Genomic DNA, 21,182 nt, shown 5'->3' with positions numbered 1-21,182 from the left:
AACTGTATGAAATAAAGATAAGTAAAGATCAAAACTTCTCAACATTAATATAAGTTGGCTTTGGTTGTTGTCTGGTTTAGGCTATCTTTTGTTCTTTGGTTTTTTTTTATCATTTTCTGGTGTGTGTTTTTTTTTAATCTGTGAACTGCTACAGTTGCTGGAAGCCAGATACAACTGTTATGTATTTGTGATGGTTGCAATTGTCCTAGGGTCCTGTCTGGAGGTCTGTAGGCTAAAACATATAAAAAAGGGTTGCTGGAATTGGGTATGTCTAATGAAAAGAAGGATTTGGGGTGACATGATAGCAGTGTTCCAATATCTCAGGGGCTGACACAAAAGAAGAGGCAGTCAAGCTATTCTCCAAAGCGCCTGAAGGCAGGACAAGAAGCAATGGATGGAAACTAATCAAGGAGAGAAGCAACCTAGAACTAAGGAGAAACTTCCTGACAGTGAGAACAATTAACCAGTGGAACAACCTGCCTCCAGAAGCGGTGAATGCTCCAACACTGGAAGTCTTTAAGAAGAGACTGGACAGCCATTTATCTGAAATGGTATAGGGCAGGGATGGCAAACCTTTTAGAGACCAAGTGCCAAAAAACTGCCCCCCACCCCCATCCCCGCTCCACCCTTCCTATGGGCCACCCACCACCTCCATGGCCCGCCACAGATCACCTAGGCATCCCAGCAGCGCCATGGCGGCCATGCCTTCCGCCCATGCCCCGCAGCATCATCAACGGGGTGCAAGGGTGGAGTCTTGTCCCCGCTGCCCAGCTACCATGTCCGTGGCTCCGCTGCTTTGTGTGGGCCACGCCCAGGGGCAACTCTCCTCCAGGGGGGGCTGCTGGTGGGAGGAGGCGGGACTGGGGAGACGCTGCGTGTGCCCACAGAGAGGGCTCTGAGTGCCACCTCTGGCACCCGTGTCATAGGTTCGCCACCACTGGTATAGGGTTTCCTGCCTGAGCAGGGGGTTGGACTAGATGACCTCCAAGGTCCCTTCCAACTTTATTATTATTATTATCATCATCATCGTCATCATCATCATCCCCTTTTGCAACCTTCTGACAAGCAAAGTCATTGGAGAAGCCAGATTCATTTAAGCGTGTTACTAACTTAGCAACTGCAGTCATCCACTTAACAACTGTGCAATGAAGGTCGTAAAATGGGGCAAAACTCACTTAACAAATGTCTTACTTAGCAACAGAAATTTTGGGCTCAATTGTGGTTGTAAGTCAAAGATAGCTGCATAGTAACCACAGTAAATGATGCTTACTTATTTTTAAGCATCATTGATAACACATGTGAGCAATCTGAGCCTCCCCCCCAAAGCCACATGTGGTCTACAGCCTCTTTTTTGGGGGGGGGAGGCCCAGAAGATACTTACAATCAAAGCTGTGGAAAAAACCATGATATCGTTATTTGCAGTTCTGCAGACAGAGCTGCTCAGAAACGGTGATGTCAGCCCTGGAATTGGCTTAATATGGTTTAATAAAGAGAAACTTCCAAACTCCTCTCACCAACTGCCATAAAATCTTATTTCCACCTACTTGACATCATGAAACCACTCCCTGTGCCCTCCAACCACATAAAAAGATGTTAAATATGGCTCTTTGTGAAATAAAGCTTGCCCAGCCCTGCACTACAGATAGAGTTATGTATATGAATACAGCTGCCAATATCCGTCCTGTTTCCACAGGCGAGGAGCAGATCCACCCCCAATTTCTGGATCAAAAGTCAGCAGAGGGAAACAGCCCTATAAATAGATTCCTGCCCCTTGCATTTGGGAACTGCTCTCTATAGGTTGCCTTCCACGTATAGAATTTTTAGTGTTCTCACACAGTGAGTTGTCTTTCACATAGTTTTGAAGAAATCCACTTGGAACAATGAAACTGGGTAGCGGCATACAAATGCGTTTTTGTCTCTGATGTAAGGAGAAAGTAGAAATAAAAATTGAAGGATTTGGAGAAATATATTTTTATCTGTTTTTTTTTTCCCCTTGGACTTTCACATCTCTGGATACCTCGAAGACTGAATTAATTAATACTTGTATGGGCTAGTACCCTTCATGACAGTGATGGCGAACCTTTTAGAGACCGAGTGCCCAAACTGCAACCCAAAACCCACTTATTTATCGCCGGGTGCCAGGTGGGCATGGCCCACTGGGTGGGCATGGCTGTGGTGGTCATGGCAGATTGGGTGGGTATGGCCAAGGTGGGTGTGATCACCTCGATGTTGCTCGTGGGGGGGGATGCCTGTGGGGGCCGGGCAAGGTTGGGGGAGATCCAGGGGGGTCTCTGGCAAGTGGGGTGGTGGGCAGGAGACTCGTCCTTCTGGGTGAGGCAAGGCAAGGCAGGGTGGGGGTGCCATTGTCACAGGGCAAGGTGTGGCAGTTGCAGGGGCGGCTGCTGCCTTACACCATCGGCCCCTGTACACAGAGGCCAGCGAGCACATGGGTGCTGGGATGCATCCGGCCATGTGGGACCTCGGAGAGTTAGCGGACGGCTGGTTGAAGAGGGACGGTTGCCATCTCCGGGGCATGGCGCGCGTGCCCACAGAGAGGGCTCTGAGTGCCGCCTCTGGCACGCGTGCCATAGGTTCGCCACCACTGCTTTTTGACTTATTTTCCATGTTGGACAAAGCTCTGAAAAGCAGGGGTTTCCAAAATACATTTTCTGCTTGTCTGTAGGAGTATTGTTCTTATTTATAATTTTCCCAGGTGCAGTGAACGGATTTCTATTATAAGGATTTAGCAACGATCTTCTAGCAGGATGTGATTTAGTATTTAACGGAGCAATTCTGGTAAAATAAAAGTGTGGGTATAGGAGTACATTTGATGTGTGCGTATTGGTTGGTGGTCTTTGAATTCAGCAAGTGTGTCTAATTGGGCTCCCAGCTGTATAGAGTAGGGAGATGTGGTGGTGCGTGCAGTTTTGTTTCTTGGGTGTTCACTTATGTGTGGCTAAGCATCTGTTGCCTTGCAAATGACTTTTAAGTTAAAACTGAGCAAGCTAAAATGAGCCACTCTAGGTACCTAAGTGTGTAGTTAACAAATTTAGGTAATTGAGACTATAATTCACACTGAGGCAGCTTGAAGGCTCAGCAACCTTGGTGTCATCCACTGATCCTCATGAGGACAGGGGCTGTCAAATGGCTCTCGGTTCCCCATTTTCCAGTTGCAAGCAGCAGTGGAGATTTTAACTGATTTCTTGCTTAATACATTATGTGTCGTGGCGTGATTTGGATTTTGAAATGCTTTAAAATGAACTGATGTGCATAACAGGAGGAAAAAAAAACCCCCTCTGCAGTATCTCTTGCTCTTCACTTTGAAATAGAGGAGGTTAAACGGTAAGAACAAATGAAAAGCTTCTGTGCCTGGGATTCAGTTCAGAAGGCTGATAGTTTGCCCATTAATTCATGTATACATAAATATATATCCCCCCCCCCCAAAAAAAACCAGTCCTGTATAATAGCTAGCCTAATGCCACTCTGTTCATTCAGTGAGTTTTCAGGCCTATCGTGGGATTTGAACCTGCATCTTCCTAGGCCTACACCACCATTCATAATGCTTGCATAAATAAGATGACAGGAGCGGTGATCCCTGTATCTAGCCCCAACCCCAAATTTGCATCCTCCCTTTTATCCCCACTGTTGCTCTCCATAACAAGTGTAATGGAGGGAGAGAAGATAGTCTTCATTGTATCAGAAGACTATCATCAAGAGCTGAGAATCTTGGGCTGGGAAATTGAAGAAGGCCATTGGCTATGATTGATGTTGAAGTTACCTCTATATATCTGGAAGGCTCTAAGGCCAGATGCTTGGAGTCATCAAGATCAGGCAGCTTACCTAACATTTAACTAAAACACTCAACGCAAAAGGTGTCATGGCTGTGCTTTAATTAACACCACGGTCAGTGATACCAAAGCCCCTTGGACATCATTCAGTATGGTCCATCCGTCAAGATAGCCATGGTGTTCCCAGTGTCAGTGCCAGATCTGAAATCGCATTAGGTGTAGAGCCAGATATGATCAGCCTGATGGTACATTTTGTCAAGGAGAAGTCCTGGACAATATACAGTTATGTTCCATCCAGATACCTTCAAATAAAGTTTCTTATGGCAGGTTAGGGCAACATATTTTTTGAAGTAGTTCAAATAGTAATTTCTTATTGGGGCCACCTCATCCATCTCTTTCTTGTTAGCTATGGTAAGGATTAAAACAAAGGTAATCTGTCAATCTTTTCAAAACTGCTTATATTTAAAACAGGTCCTAAACTTAAACAGTAAATTGAAACTAAATTGAAACATAATTTTCCCTCAGTAATTGCACTGTGTGTGTATATGTGTGTGTGTATTCAGTGCTTTTTATACCACTTCCTTAAATCTTAATGTTTGGCATACTCAATATTCTTTCCAGTGTTGATACAGTGCAATTACTGAGGGAAAACTATGAATGGATTCAGATTCTCTTTTGTCGCGAAATGGATACGAAGGGCCAACAAACAGATTTCAGCCCAAGTTTCTTTGCAGGATAGATTATAGTGAGATTCTAGGCCAGGGGTGTCAAACTGCCGTTCCGTGGGCCGGATGCATCATGGCGAAAACGTGCCCACCCCATTGCCAGCAATGGGGGAAAAAGTCACAATACGTCATCACACGTCATGTGATATTGCGAGTTTGACACCCCTGTTCTAGGCCATATTGTGTGGTTCCTTACTTCGGGAAATTCAGAGCTTACTATGTGATGTTCCAGCTGCATGTACCAAGGGTTTGTCTGTAATTCACTTTTGTTATTCGTCAATTCTCACAGACATACACTACCCCCGTGGTTCTTCATATACTGTCTATTCGATCATGTGCCGGGAGATGTTTTAGATGGCTGCCTCACCATGGGCTTACAACGTCCATGTAAATAGTTAGCTCGCTATGTGATGAGCTGATTTACACCTCTCAATCACACTTTTCCATTCTTCCATTTTAAGTCTCGTATGATACATACCAAACTTGAACGGTATGAAAAATATTAGATGCTCTACATGCCAGCAAGGTCTCTGTCGTATTGCAGATGGTGAAGTTGGAGAAACAGGGGAAATGACTTAGCCTTTATTTGCATCCTTATTTCATATGCTGGTTTCACATCCTGATATGTGACCAAATGTTGATGGTATCAGCATTAAGACCTTCTGCTTAAACTTGGTAGTTGCGTGCTTCGATTTCATCCAAATAAGAATTTTGCTGGCTGATAAACACTATAACTTAATCACCCCTCCACAGCCAAATTAATATTCTTTTGAGGGAGAAAAATCTGCAAAGATCTGTTCCTGGTTTTTTTAAACATTTTAACTGTATCTGCAATTATATTTAGAATATTGATAGCTATATAGAAAATATGCTAACATTTGATACATAGAACTTGCTGCTAGCTTCTGTTAGACCCTAGTATATTTGATAAAGAGACTTTGAGTGTGACTAAAAATATATTGTGTTAAGGGGGGGAAAAAAACAAATGAAGTGTTAGTTGAAAACTGACTGGACATGGTTTCATTTCCTCTTTTTATATTTTTAGATTGGGAACAAAAACAGCAGCACTGGCTGAAGGTGAGAAAGTTGTTCTGTTACACAGTAGATGCCTGTTGCGCCCGCCACCCTTGTTGAAGCATATTTGTTCTTTGTTTCGTTTTTGCAGTGAGGATTGTTATCTAAATTTGATTTGGGGATGGTATCTGGAAGCTGACTTTAAAACAGTTACTAATGAAATACTATTTTTTTCTTCTAAGTAAGACATAAAGGAATCTTAATGCATAAGAACAAATGATTTAATAGAATAAATAAACATTTCTAACATGCTATTTTCTTTCAGATGGTTTCCTTGTAGCTCACAGAATAATGAACTCTCCATGATACTAAATATTTAAGTTATTTATTGTAATGTATTTTTTTTTAAAAGCAAAAGATGCTGACCATAAGACATCACATATGCTTTCTCACAAGTATTAGGAATTGCTGTAAATCCTATTTACCTAAACGTGATGCAGTTTAGGTTGCATCTTATCATATAGTTGACAAGCAGAAGCTAAATGCAGAAATCATTTTGGTGTGGGAAGAATAAAAAGATCTCACAATAAAAAGAAAACTATAAGTATAGCATTCAGTTTTCCATTCTGTTAGAGAAAATTGGGAGTCACCCCCCAAAAAAATAAATGGTGATTATAGTCTATTTTAAACCTCTTTAAATAAAACGCTTGCCTATTATTTATAAAGTTCCTGCTATGTGTTTTACTTGAATTGCTTTTATTGTCATAAATATTAGAAAAACAGTTATGAAGAGAACTGACAGATGATTGCTTTTAATATCTTTTCAAATAGCCCCATTAATGAACTTATTCTGTAATCATTAGCTACAGGATCCTTGCACCAATCTAAAGCAGCATACTTAAAATTTGCCACTAGATGTCAGCAGTAGAAAAGAGAATAAGAAAGGATGTGTAGCTCAAGATACACAAATAAGTCAAAAGATTTGTTTTATCTTGCATTTGGCACCCATGTGTGTTCAACTATTCCCATTCCTTGCAGCCATGTATAGGTCTGCAACTTACGGCCTAAATAGTGTTTCATGCAGTAGCTTAATTTACTTTGATTTTAGGAAGAGACCTTTTTTCTTCTTCCATTTTTAACCCTCTGGAATTATTGGGGGGGGGGAGAGGGATAGGAGTTAGTGTTCTACATATATTGGTGTATGAAATTATACCACAATATTGATTGTTGTACTTCCCTTTAGCAAAGAACTAAGAGCATTAATAATAATAATAATAGTAAAGTTGGAAGGGACCTTGGAGGTCATCTAGTCCAACCCCCTGCTCAGGCAGGAAACCCTATACCATTTCGGACAAATGGCTGTCCAGTCTCTTCTTAAAAACCTCCAGTGTTGGAGCATTCGCCGCTTCTGGAGGCAGGTTGTAAGTCTTGGAAAAGTACAGATGGTCTCTGAAAATTAGGAAACAAATAGAGGTAGTCCCCGCTTAATGCTTAGTGACTGGTCGAAGTTAAAATAGATCTCAAAAAAAAAAGCTTGTGACCCAGTTCCAGAGTTTCAACGTCCACCCCTTATGGGCATGTGGTTGCATTTTGGGTGCTTGGCAACAGGCTCAAATTATGGCTGTTTGCAGCATCCCACAGTCACACGGCCACGCTTTTCGGTATTATTTTGCCTATCTTTGGTGATCACTTCCAGTTTCTGACCCCCCAAAAAAATGGATTTCTTTAACGATCCCCACATTCGCTTATCTGCCACATTCGCTTAACAATCACCGCAAATATAATCTTAAAAGTTGGGTCCCAGTCATGTGGTAACTTGCATCAACGACCGCCATGACTGACAACTGTAATTCTGGACTCAGTTATGGCTGTAAGTCAAGGGCTACTGGTGTAGTGGCAGAGAGAATTTGGCAAATTCATCTTCTACAGTTTTATTTCAGAATATATAATCCTGCTGAGTTACGCCGCATAATGGCTTCTGCCCTGATGGCAGGTTCTGCATGTTGTGTGTTTGCAATTTAAATTCTATTGACCAACTTCTTCAAGGGATGGTGGTACGGTGCAAAATGGCTGCCAGGTTTTTATGTGCAATTCACCAAGAGGAAATGCTCGCCTGTGTTAGTGGTTGGTTACTAGTTTCAAAAGTGAGCGAAAGGGAAGTGCATGTTCTCCAAACATTTAAGTATTGCTTTTAAACATTTAAAGAAGTATTAAAAGCATGAAGATTCTTTAAGGCAGGGGTCTGCAACCTTGACAACTTTAAGACTTGTGGACTTCAGCTCCCAGAATTCCTCAGCCAGCTATGCTGGCTGAGGAATTTTGGGAGCTGAAGTCCACAAGTCTTAAAGTTGTCAAGGTTGCAGACCCCTGCTTTAGGGGGTTGAGTTGTGTATCTCTGCTTCTTTCTTTCAAAATGCTCAATACATGAGGGGTTCTTGGTGCTCTCTGAGCTGGGTTGTTTTCTTGCAGAAGTTTCATCACCCAAACTAGGTAACATCATCAGTGCTAGTAAGGAGTGCAATTTGGTCTCAGTTTATATTCTAGTGATTTGCCTGTCAGTGTTGGTGGGGCTTAGTCTTAGAGATTATTTGGTTGGGCTGTTTGCGGTTGGCTTCTTTGGAAGTTTCTTGATTGGGGTATTGTTTACTTGATTGTTGGTTTGATGTTAACCTTGGAGTTAATCTCTGCTGATCTGGGTGCTGAATCTCTTAAGACCAGCCCTACCAACACTGACAGGACAAGTCACTAGAATATAAACTGACAGCAAACAGCACTCCTTACTAGCACTGATGATGTTACCTAGTTAGGGTAAAGAAACTTCTGTCAACCCTGATATTTATTTGTTATGTACTGTATATGTAGGGATGTGGGTCTATACATATGTTGTATATAGTATGTTTTAGGTGTGTGCCCTGTATGTGTTTCACTTTGAGAGTGGGCAACTAAATTTCATTTTTGAGGTGTGCCGTTGTGCCCACAGTAAAAAAATGACAATAAAGGTTATATCTTATCTTATCTTATCTTATCTTATCTTATCTTATCTTATCTTATCTTATCTTATCTTATCCTCAATACATTTTACAGCCTGGATTTTACTTTCTAACAAACCTGATGTAAACTGGTAGCTCTTTTCTGCTATTAGGTAAGTTTGATGATCATTGCCAGAGACTGTAGCTCCGATGGCATGTACTCCCACTAGGGCCTATAGGCCAGGGGTAGGCAACCTTGGCTCTTTGATGACTCGTGGACTTCAACTCCCAGAATTCCTGAGCCAGCCATGCTGAGGGGAAAGGGAGAGGTTTCCAAGCTGAGCCATGCTGGCTCAGGAATTCTGGGAGTTGAAGTCCACGAGTCATAAAAGAGCCAAGGTTGCCTACCCCTGCACTAGGCTGATGGAAGTGTGCTAGTGTGCCTGCTTTTAACTCAGATGGCTGGTTGGGAATTTGAGGTTGGGGAAATGTGTGGTAAGCAAACAAGCTTAGAAATGGAACAGCTTTCCATACTCCTACATCATCCTTATCCTTTGATCAATTGCTTCACCTCCACTGCCTTGTTCTATTCATGGTTAGGGCAGAGGGCTCATAAAGTTTGGCCTTGCAACAGCGTCCCATGGTGTGCAGAATTTAAGAGGTTTTTGCAGCTTATTCTAGGACGAGATATTATCCTTTCATCATTTTGCTGAGATTTCATTTGCTGCTCTTTCAACATTAAAATAAGTTCTTCTTGTGCAGTTCCTAACCAAGGCAGATAAAGATAAAAACACTGAACTTATTAAAGAGAAAATGTTGCTTAATCCTATTTCCTCATTCCCTACCACCCCAACAAAAATCTAGCATATATTTCCTCTTATTTCAGTATCTAGATTAAATTTCTTGTCCAGTGTTCTTGCACTATCATTTGCTATGGATCTCCTTAGGGCTTGGGATTTTGTGATTAAGAGATGTCCATCTATCCATCCATCCATCCACCCATCATCTATATATCTCAATATACAAAGAAGAGAAAGAAAGAAAATTGGATCAAAATAATTCCATTTCTCAGCTTCCAATCCAGGTTTTGTTTTTGCAGTTACTCAAAAAACACTTGACTACATCACTCTTGAAATAATATTGTTTAGTATCCCTGTATTGTTATTTATTTTTTATTATTTTCATGCAATCCCTGAAGACTTGGGATTTTCTTCATATATCTATACCTACCTACCTACCTACCTACCTACCTACCTACCTACCTACCTACCTATCTATCTACCTACCTACCTACAGAGAGAGAGAGAGAGAGAGAGAGAGAGAGAGGTGTCTTTTTAATAAATTATGGAAATCCTGTAGGCTCGGATAAATGGGCTTTGTATACACATGTACAGTTCTGAAAATAAAATATGTTCTTCCTTTTTTTCCCTTATCACCCCTTTTGAGATAAAAGCTTCAAGTGTGGGACAGTTATCTTTTTATAAGCATCACAACTGAGAGAAAGCTATAAGCATCACAACTTTGGTGTAGAAAAGAGGTAATCCTCTTTTGCATTGTTAAGATTTTTAAAGGTAAAAATAGGGGAGGGGAAGAATAAAGAAATAGGGACCACGGATTTTTACCATCTGCTTATTGAAAGCATGATTAAAATGTTTAATGCAAATTGATTACAATATGTATTTTTTCTTTGTTACCATGGAGCTTAGAAATTTGGTATTAAGAAGCTCGCGAACGTTAAGAAGCTCCTAAATTAAAAGGCATACACTACTCAGCACAGTGCAGTCAAGAATTTTATATCTTCAGTAGATTCTTTGCATGTGGCAAAAATTAATCTCCATAATCGGGGACAGTCCTATACTGATCCAATCCCTGAAATTTAGAATAACATTATGCTGCCCTGTTGTTTTGTTTAAAAAAAAATACAGATTGATGCATTTGGAAATAAACAAGGAAAAATGTAATTACAGAAATATTCTAAAGGCGTTCTCTCATCCAATGGAAAGTAATGCAATCAGCCACTTCCTTAGAGTTTGGATAGCGTGCATTCATAGATCCAATTGAAAGCAGCTTAAAAGCTACCTGAAATAAAATGCCTTTTATGATGTGCCACAGTATATGCAGACACCTTCATTTTGAAGGAGATGGGGGACCTGCATGGAGTAGCTTGTAATTTGCGCAAGATGGTGAGTGAAGATTGCTTGAGCCGTGCAGGTAATCCTCGACTTACAACCTTTTGTTTAGTGACTCTTCAAAGTTACACTGAAAAAAGTGACTTACGACCGTTTGTCACACTTGCTGCGTCCCCATGGTCACATGGTCAAAATTTGGACGCTTGGCAACTGGCATATATTTATGACGGTCGCTGTGTCCTGGGGTCATGTGATCCCCTTTGGTGACCTGACAAGCCAAGTCAATGGGGAAGCCAGATTCACTTAACGACGGTGTTCCTAACTTAACAACTGCAGTGTTTCGCTTAACAACCTTGACAAGAAAGGTTGTAAAATGGGGGAAAGCTCACTTAACAGCTGCCTTGCTTAGTAGTGGAAAGTTTGCACTCCGTTATGGTGGTAAATCAAAGGCCACCTGTACTGGATGCTGGTTGTTTGGTTGGATGGATGGATGGATGCCATTGGTACATCAAAACACGTAGCTAGGTTATTGTGTGCATTGTTTACCCATTATTGGAAATTATGGGAACTGACTCAGGATCACTGTTGTTTTCTGAGATGTAAACATTGGGCAGTCTCCCATTCATTAGTATTAAATCCTTCCACATCTGCACTTTGGCTTCATGATCATTGTGGTATACCTGGGTGTAAGAGAGGGAGAGATCTAAGCAGTCTTACTGTCTGATGCAAATGTCAGTCAGCTTTAATAATAATAATAATGATGATGATGATGATAAAGTTGGAAGGGACCTCGGAGGTCATCTAGTCCAACCTCCTGCTCAGGCAGGAAACCCTATACCATTTTGGACAAATGGCTGTCCAGTTTCTTCTTCAAAACTTCCAGTGTTGGCGCATTCACCGCTTCTGGAGGCAGGTTGTTCCACTGGTTAATTGTTCTAACTGTCAGGAAGTTTCTCCTTAGTTCTAGGTTGCTTCTCTCCTTGATCAGTTTCCACCCATTGCTTCTTGTCCTGCCTTCAGGCGCCTTGGAGGATAGCTTGACTCCCTCTTCTTTGGGGCAGCCCCTGAGATATTGGAACATTGCTATCATGTCCCCCCTCGTCCTTCTCTTTGTTAAACTAGACATACCCAATCTATGTGCAGGTGCTTGGTTTACAGTATTGTTTCTCCCAATGAAAAAAAGCAGAATAGCTTTGCAGTTCATTATTTTGAGCCTTCAAAGAATTGTTACCTTAGGGGGTTTTCTTCCAAAAGTATTGAAATTGGACGGAGAGGGGCGGGGTTGTTATCACTCGCTGAGCCAGGCATTCCGTAAATCAGCGGGGAACAAAATACTTATTAATGTACTCTTATCCCCTAAGGGAGTTATCTCTTGATCCTTCAGAATTGGTATTACATCTTGTAACTCCGTGCCCTCTTCCTCTGAATTAAGCCCAGACTAAAATGTGTCAGATGCATCCAGCATGAAGGCCATGCGTGCAAGTCTTGTTTGGAAAATGTGCCCCAGCTTTCTGCCTGTCTGATTTTGACATGGCCCCTTGCATCAGACAATCCCATAAGGCTGTAATGGGCCTAGTCATTGTAATCAAATGCAGCGTTCCGTGTGTCTAATTTCACAAAAGTAGGTCAAGTTGGAAATAGTATTTCCCACTCATTCCTGCAGCCTGTTTTTAGAGGGGCCGGAAGCACCGTTTGCTGATACCTTGCTGTATAATCTGGACCAACCAATGGTAGGAATCACACGGTCACTGGCATTTCGGTCTGTAATAGCTCCACCGGGCATCATCTGATAATGAAAATTAGTGCCTAACAATAGATAAAAGGGAAAGCATTGAAATAGATGAATGCATTCTATTTCTTAAGAGGAAAGTTATTATATTTTTAACAAAGCAGGACTGTAATGAATGACCATTGCCACGAGCATATTGCACCTGTATCCCACATCATGCCTATAACATCCTAGATCAGGGATCTCCAACTTTATGACATGAGGACTTTATGGCAACTTTATGACATGCTGGCTGAGGAATTCTGGGAGTTGAAGTCCACAAGTTGTAAAGTTGCCAAGGTTGGAGGCCCCTGCCTTAGATTGTTTGGTGCTGAAGTACTTATAACAGGGGTCTTCAAACTTGGCTCTTTTATGACTTGTGGACTTCAACTCCCAGAATTCCTTAGCCAACGTGCCTGGGAGTTGAAGTCCACAAGTCATAAAAGGGCCGAGTTTGAAGACCCCTGGCTTATAAGAATATGTTCTCTAACTAGAATTGACTTACCCCATGTATCCATCCCGGGAGCAACTGCTGATGAGTGTCTCATTTCCATAAGGTGTGGGGAACTGCCTTCCTATAGAAATTAGGTTAGCCCTGCTATCTAGCTTGGCTTCCTGGAAGCTTTTGAAAAATGAAATATTTCAGAAGCTTGTGATGTGTTAGGATGCCCAATTCAACTTGATTTAAACGATGTTTTTGGGTTCATATTTTATAATGCTCTAAAATCCAAGGGATTTTATTTTTAGAAGTTTGTTTTTGCTACTGTAAATTACCAGGGATCTGCAAATAACAGAGTTGGAAGGGACCTTGGAGGTCTTCTAGTCCGACCCTTTGCTCAGGCAGGAGACCCTGGCCTATACCATTCCAGACAAGTGGCTGTCCAGTCTCTTCTTAAAAGCCTCTGGTGATGGAGCACCGTAGCTTCTGAAGACAAGCCGTTCCACTGATCAATTGTTCTGTCAGAAAATTTCTCCTTACTTCTAAATTGATTCTCTCCTTGATTAGTTTCCATCAATTGCTCCTTGTCGTGCTTTCCGATGCTTTGGAGAATAGGTTGAACCCCTCCTTCTTTGTGGCAGCACCTCAAATATTGGAACACTGCTATCATGTCACCCCTAGTCCTTTTTTTTTTTAAACTAGACATACCCAATTCCTGCACCTGTACTTCATATGTTTTAGCCTCAGATAGATGAAAGAAGACGTTTAACTTTATTATTTCCTCCAGTGATATTTAAAAAAAACATAGTTGATTTCAGTTGTTTGTAACTCAGTGTTTTATACCTGGGGTGGATATATATTATGGCCAAATTGCTTTACTCGCGTAGGAAGTAGAAAGGGCGTCTTTACTAACTTGTTACCTGCTAGATCTGTTAAGAATGCAGTTCTTTGGATTCAGCTATGCTGGTTGGAAATGCTGAGTGTTGCAGCTCCTAATTCTAGAGAGAACAAAAAGTGGGCATCAAATTATTTAAAATTAGCCCTAGACACACAACATTGTGAATTTGTCAGCTCTATGTACACTTACATGAGCACAAATAATTGGGGGGCGGGGAAGTGTTCTAACAAAAGTTTCTCACTATTATTCTTCAGTGATTCTCTTGCCCACCCCTCCCCATCCCACTCACATATACCTACACCAGGGGTAGGCAACCTTGGCTCTTTTATGACTCGTGGACTTCAACTTCCAGAATTCCTGAGCCAGCATGGCTGGCTCAGGAATTCTGGGAGTTGAAGTCCACGAGTCATAAAAGAGCCAAGGTTGCCTACCCCTGACCTAGACAAAGACCCACTCAGAGAGACATATGCATACACGCAGATGCTATTGCAGAGCTTGAAAGGATGATGAAGAACATACTGGAAGAAATCCAGTCAATATCAAGAGAAGGTGGTGGTTGAAATGGGGTCTGCTTAAGAAGAACTGGGTCCTGTTTAAATAACCACCCCATGTTGTTAAGCTCATGGATTAGGAGGTGATGTGGACAGAGCAGGTGACAACAAGGAGAACATGGAAAGCCGTAGAACAAATTATGAAGAAGAAGGGCTCAGGAAAGCACATTGGAGGAAGGAGTTAACTAAGGAGGCATATAAAGGAGGCAAAATGGCAACTCTTCCTTACCATTGACATGATAGTTTAAGACGAGGCGACCACCAAACCACTGTCGCAGCCTTTCATAAGTGTCCACTTATGAAGAATTGTGACAATGGCTTGGTAGTCACGTTCCTGCCTATTCTTAAACTCTCATGCCAGCACCAAGGAAGAGTTCCCATTTTGTCCAGCTAAGCTGTCCACTGTGTAGTTCCATCTCTTAGCATGGAGGAAGGCAGTGAACCGTTCCAGTTGACACAATGGACAAGTGTAGGGTCGGCCACTCCCAAGTTGAGAGTGGGAACGATCAGGTGGTAGAAGAAGCATATGGGGACAGGTCTTATTCCCTCCACTAGCTGGGAAATCTCAGTGTTCCTTCTTATCCTATCAGCCTCCAGTCATAAGATGACCTTCAACTGGGTGTGAGGAGGCTGGTCTTCTGCCCGCTCGGATCTGAGGCGATGGTGATCCTGTTCCACTTCCCATCCTGATCAAATAGATATCTGATTCATTTGTTGGACTTGTTTCTTGCTGCTGCCGCTTTTCAGGGAGACTCTGGGATTGTCTCCAAGACAGGTTGTCACTTCCAGTTCAAGCCAATCATATATTTCTACGGTACTCGGTTGCTGTTGGTAAGGCAGCCGAGAAAGGACTCAAGGCCAGGCAAAGCTGTGATGAATTCTCACAGTGACCATCCATGGCTTGCTTCCCTTTCTGTCTGGAAGACCCTGCCCACGAGATTCCAATCCTGTGACTTCTAGTATCAAATTCGGCATGCAATCCTATTTTAAGACCCACCTAAATTCTACAGATGCAGAAGACCCACAATTTGGGGCACTCAGTATGAGGGTCCCCGAAGGATCATAATTTTATTTCACTAAACTGAAAAACATTTCAAAATCTCTGGATATATATATAGAGAGAGACAGCATTCCTAACTCTGGAAGGGCAGCAACAGATTTCACAGGGTTTAATTTGAAACTCTATATTTACTGGACGTTGTCAGATGATGTAATATCAGGAGTGAATTTATATTTATCTGTGGTTAACATTAGAGCAGGGGTCCTCAACTTGGCAACTTTAAGACTTGTGGACCTCAACTCCCAGAATCCCTCAGCCAGCAACTTGTGGACTTTAACTCCCAGAATTCCTCAGCCAGCTTTGCTGGTTGAGGATTTCTGGGAGTTGAAGTCCACAAGTTGCTGGCTGAGGAATTCTGGGAGTTGAAGTCCACAAGTTTTAAACTTGCCAAGGTTGAGGACCCCCTGCATTAGAGTCCAAAGGAACACTTTTTGTATTTGAAGCATTCAACTTACGTCTTCCCTTTCAAGTTTTGTTAACTTGAAACCTTTCGAAATTGGTTTTATATTAGCAATGCATTCTAAAAAATAATAATAATAAGGGAAAGGAAGCAAAAACTCTCTGGTGTGCTTTCCTAATTCAGGTAGTCCTCCACTTAATGACCATAATAAAGCCCCAAATTTCCCTTTTTAAAAAAAAACATTTTATTAAGATGTAAAGTAAATACAAAAGACAAAGCAAATAGCAGGACACAATGGGGAGGAAAAAGGGAGAGAAAAGTGAGGGAATGGGAGGAAAAAGGGGGAAAAAGAGATTGACTTCCGACTTCCCCCATTGCGGTAGAATAAAGGGTTAAGGTCGAGCCTTGATTTTTTACTTTTTTACAATAGTAAAAACTAGCCATTTCTATAACAATAAATCAATCTAATCAGTGAAGCCCAAAATCAAAGTTTCATTCTTTTCCACCAATTGAGCTCCAAATTCCATTGCTGAACAAGATGGTTCTCAGGTGACGTTTGCCCCATTTTACAACCTGTCTTGCCACAGATATTAAGTGAATCTTTGTCGTCGTTAAGTTAATAACACGGTTGTTAAGTGAATCTGGCTTCCCCCATTGACTTTGCTTGTCAGAAAGGCATGACCTCGGGACACTGCAACTGTCATACTAAACGCATGCCTGTTGCCAAGCACCCAAATTGTGATCACATGACCGCGGGGATGCTGCAACGCTCAGAGGTCGCTTTTTCCAGTGCTGTTGTAATTCTGAATGGTCACTAAATTATTTTATTTATTTATTAAATTTATATACCGCCCTATCTCCCTTACGGGACTCAGGGCGGTGAACAGGCGATACTAAAAACCACGATAATAAATAAATAGTTTGTTTTAAAATCGAATTAAATAACAGGCCTGTTCTAAAAACACACCCGTAAAAAAAACCCCCCACTGAAACACAATCCAAACTACGCCAGGCCGGCCGCACGGAATAGATGGGCCTTCAGGGCTAGGCGAAAAAGGCGCAGGTCCGCAACTGTACGTAGGTCGGGGGGTAGGTCATTCCAGAGGGCAGGAGCTGCCACAGAGAAGGCTCTCCCCCTGGGGGTCGCCAGCCGGCATTGTCTGGCCGACGGCACTCTAAGGAGGCCCTCTCTGTGGGAGCGGACTGGTCGAAGGGAGGTGTTTGGTAGGAGGCGGTCTTGCAAATACCTAGGTCCATTGCCATGGAGCGCTTTAAAAGTTTAATGGTTTTAAAAATGAATGGTTGTAGGTCAAGGACTGCTGTATTATATAGCTCTTAGAATATGTGACTTCCTGCAGTAGAGTTACAATACTGTAAAGCAGGCAGAAGTGGCTGGTCTTCCTTTCAGTGCCAGCCGGAATGATGATGATGATGATGATGATGATGAAGAGGAAGAAGAAGAAGAAGAAGAAGAAGTTGGAAGGATTCTTGGAGGTCATCTAGTCCAACCCCCTGCTCAGGCAGGAAACCCTATACCAGGGGTAGGCAAGCTTGGCTCTTTTATGACTCGTGGACTTCAACTCCCAGAATTCCTGAGCCAGCATGGTTCAGCTTGCAAACCTCTCCCTTTCCCCTCAGCATGGCTGGCTCAGGAATTCTGGGAGTTGAAGTCCACGAGTCATAAAAGAGCCGAGGTTGCCTATCCCTGCCCTATACCATTTCAGACAAATGGCTGTCCAGTCTCTTCTTAAAAACTTCCAGTGTTGGAGCATTCACCGCTTCTGGAGGCAGGTTGTTCCACTGATTAATTGTTCTAACTGTCAGGATTGTTCTAGGTTGCTTCTCTCCTTGGTTAGTTTCCATCTGTTGCTTCTTGTCCAGCTTTCAGGTGGTTTGGAGAATAACTTGACTCCCTCTTTGTGGCAGCCCCTGAGATATTGGAATGCTGCTATCATGTCCCCCCCCCCCCATCCTTCTCTTCATTAAACTAGACATACCCAATTCCAGCAACCGTTCCTCGTATGTTTTAGCCTCCAGTCCCCTGATCATCTTTGATGCTCTTCTCTGTACTCTTTCTAGAGTCTCAGCATCTTTTTTACATCGTGGTGACCAAAACTGGATGCAGTATTCCAAGTGTGGCCTTACCAAGGCATCGTAAAGTGGTATTAACACCTCATGTGATCTTGATTCTATCCCTTCGTTAATGCAGCCTAGCACTGCGTTGGCTTTTTTGGCAGCTGCAGCACACGGCTGGCAAAAGCTGAAAGGCAGAAGGCACGTAAAATTATTGATTTCTCAACTGAGCTGCCGAAATCCTCCTCCTACACCTGTTGCAGCTTGAGAGAATGGCTGCTAAATAATAGCAGGCAGTAAGTAACATTCAGTAAAGGTAGTGGGCTGGTGGGGAGCTGTGGTTTCCTGCCCTCTGCATTACGTGTGACCATAATTATAAATATAGAGAGCTCTATTAATATAGAAGCCTGCTAGAAGTGCCTGCATATCGCCGTACTGGGGATTCTTCCCCCTTTGCTCCATCAATCAATATTACATTATGGGTTACTGTGGTTGCATCACAAGCTGTTGGGAACTGGTGGGTAGTTCATGGAAAAAGAACCCTAATCAATCCGAGATTTAATTCTATATCCTCCTTCCATGATGTTGAAAGATTCTAACTTCTGATAGCAGCTGCTTTATTAATCACCCAAGACAGTTTTGACCTAAGGGTTTACATAAGAAAGCTTTAGAAACTCATCCTCCTGCGTTTTTAACCTTCATGCATGCAGTCTGCCCCAGAGCTGTGGGGAGGGGGGGGGAAGCTAGATTTTCTTCATTCATGCACCAATAATTGCTTTTTCAACAGATGGTTTCCTGCACCATCAAGAGTTCCACTCTGCCAATTTTCCCAGAATATCGTTTTTCTCAACCCGATACCTTAAAGCAGAGGCTTGACATCTTGTTAAATTGTCAGCATTTAAGATTTTTAGAACCTAAAAGGAAGTATTTCAAGGGGGTCATCCATCTTAAGCCCTAGCTTTCCCTGTACGGCTTGCTGTGAAAAAATAAACGTATCATTTGTAGGTGAAGGAAAGTAATTTCAGAAGCGAAATGTTCAACTAGCTCCTGACTAAAGGCCTGCCGAAGACTGGGTCGTACTTAAACCTTTCTCAATAAATTATAAATACTTTCTGGGTAGCACAACGTTATTAAAACCAATTGGCGAGAAGGAAATATTACCATTCAGTTCTGGTTCGGGGGTAAAATGACTCCAGAAACATTATTTGGGAGGTGTTACGGGGTTTTTTTTTGTATTGTATTATACCTTTCTTCTCCGCATTAAAAGAAACAAATATTTTCCTCCTCAACATATATATTAGCTATTAATGTGTAAATAATTAAGCAGTGATAAACTTGATATCCCTTTCTATGGATAGTTCAAGAAGATACATGGGGGGGGGGGGTAGGGAGGGGGAGTGAAGCTATGCGCTTACACAAAAAGAAGCCAAATAGGAGAAAGACTGAATATTGAAGAAAAGTTATAACTGTATGGTTATGTAGGATACCTGCTGTGATGATATAGGTTGAGGAATAAGCAACTTTCCTGTTTTTGGGATGCTCTGGATTACAGTTCCCATCAGCTGTTTTGGAAGTCATACTCCAAAGCATTTTAAGGGCATTTCTAAAGAAAATACGTATTCCCCAAAGCGCCTGAAGGCAGGACAAGAAGCAACGGATGGAAACTAATCAAGGGGAGAAACAACCTAGAACAGTGATGGCGAAAATTTTAGAGACCGAGTGCCCCAAAACTGCCCCCCATCCCCGTCCCTGCTCCGCCCTGCCCACTGGGCCACCTCCACGGCCCGCCACAGATCACCCAGGCAGCCCAGCAGCGCCATGGCGGCCACGCCCGCCCATGCCCCGTAGCAGCATCTGCGCGTGACGGGGCGCAAGGGCAGAATCTTGTCCCTGCTGCCCGGCTACCATGTCCTTGGTTGCGCTGCTTTGCGTGGGCCGCGCCCAGGGGCGACTCTCCTCCGGGAGGGCTGCTGGTGAGGAGGGGGCCGTGGGAGGAGGCGAGGCTGGGGAGACGGTGCGTGTGCCCACAGAGAGGGCTCCGAGTGCTGCCTCTGGCACCCATGCCATAGGTTCGCCACCACTGACCTAGAAGTAAGGAGAAATTTTCTAATGGTGGAAGCAATTAACCAATGGAACAACCTGCCTCCAGAGGCTGTGAATGCTCCAAGACTGGAAGTTTTTAAGAAGAGACAGGACAGCCATTTGTCAGAAATGGTATAGGGTTTCCTGCCTGAGCAGGGGGTTGGACTAGATGACCTCCAAGGTCCCTTCCAACTACTACTACTACTACTACTACTACTACTACTACTTATTATTATTATTATTATTATTATTATTATTATTATTATTATTATTATTATTATTATTATTATTATTATTATTATTATTATCTTGCTTGGCCCTATTTTAAAGTATGGGAGAGGGATGAGAAATTTCTGTTAATCTGTTATAAAAGCAGCAAAGAAAGAAAGACCTGGTTGCAAATCTACAAGCTGTGAGCAAAGCGAAAATCTGTTTGCTCACTGTCAAGGGGATTTGGATTGTTTGGTCCAAAGAGCCTCTTTCAACTCTATACATCTATGAAATCTAAGAAAAGTAGTCTAATAGTCTAAGCGTGCTTGGAGAGTTGTGTGGTCTGTGGCTTTAGTGGATCATTGACAGGAAGTGAAAAGTGACTGTTGATCATTGACAGGAAGTGAAAACTCCCAAAGGTATGTGGATATTGATGAAGACATCTCCCACTACCTCTTAAATTTTTCAAAACTTTCCTAAAGAAAATATGTCTTCTTTTTGTCTCAACAGGTATCTTAACATGGGGAACCTTCTTAAAGTTTTGACATGCACAGACCTTGAACAGGGACCAAACTTCTTTCTGGATTTTGAAAGTGAGAACTGTTGCTACTTACGTATCATAAACCCTGGCTGTTTGTTTTATGCATTTCTGAAAAAGGAACCTTATTAGACAGTGCCTGAATCATAAATTAAGTTCCCTTTTATTGGCTAATTTATATGAGAGTGGGTTATTCAAGGATGAAAAAGTTGAGCACCTGTTAGGAGCATTCCCTGAGACAATATTTAGAAAAAAGGAGTTATTATGTTAATTAATTACGGGTTATAATAAATATGTTTAAGTATTGTTGTTGGTGCCCACAGCTTGTACTCAGCTCTAGTGGAACAGATTCTGCAAAGTCTCCAACTATTGTGTCGTATTCTATCAGAACTGGGAAGCCAACTTCAAAAGAAAAGACAGCCCTAAGGCTTATTGTGAAACTGTTTTTTTTTTAACAATTACAGTTTTACAGTTTGAATGAAACAAAAACCCAAGATTTAGAGGCTTCCTTGTAAAATGGAAGTTGCTGCAAAGCAAC

The 21,182-nt window shown here is 42.2% G+C and overlaps 1 protein-coding gene across 2 annotated transcripts in view; it reads left to right on the top strand.

Moving 5' to 3' along the window:
- Positions 1-21,182, top strand: part of FAM49B (family with sequence similarity 49 member B) — a 44,198-nt gene that overhangs the window by 1,521 nt on the left and 21,495 nt on the right. The window contains exons 2-3 of one of the 2 annotated variants that reach the window (XM_015811812.1): positions 5,559-5,590; positions 20,617-20,699. In XM_015811812.1, coding sequence (XP_015667298.1) covers positions 20,627-20,699 — 73 coding nt within the window. In that variant the 5' untranslated portion in view covers positions 5,559-5,590; positions 20,617-20,626. The remainder of the gene's footprint in view (positions 1-5,558; positions 5,591-20,616; positions 20,700-21,182) is intronic. The other variant, XM_015811817.1, reaches the window with a different exon arrangement.

The sequence above is a fragment of the Protobothrops mucrosquamatus genome, unplaced genomic scaffold (genome assembly GCF_001527695.2).
Source record: "Protobothrops mucrosquamatus isolate PMUCROS unplaced genomic scaffold, P.Mucros_1.0 scaffold_53, whole genome shotgun sequence".
Lineage (NCBI taxonomy): Eukaryota > Metazoa > Chordata > Lepidosauria > Squamata > Viperidae > Protobothrops > Protobothrops mucrosquamatus.
Note: the sequence above shows the minus strand (reverse complement) of the source record. Positions and strands in the feature narration are given on the sequence as shown.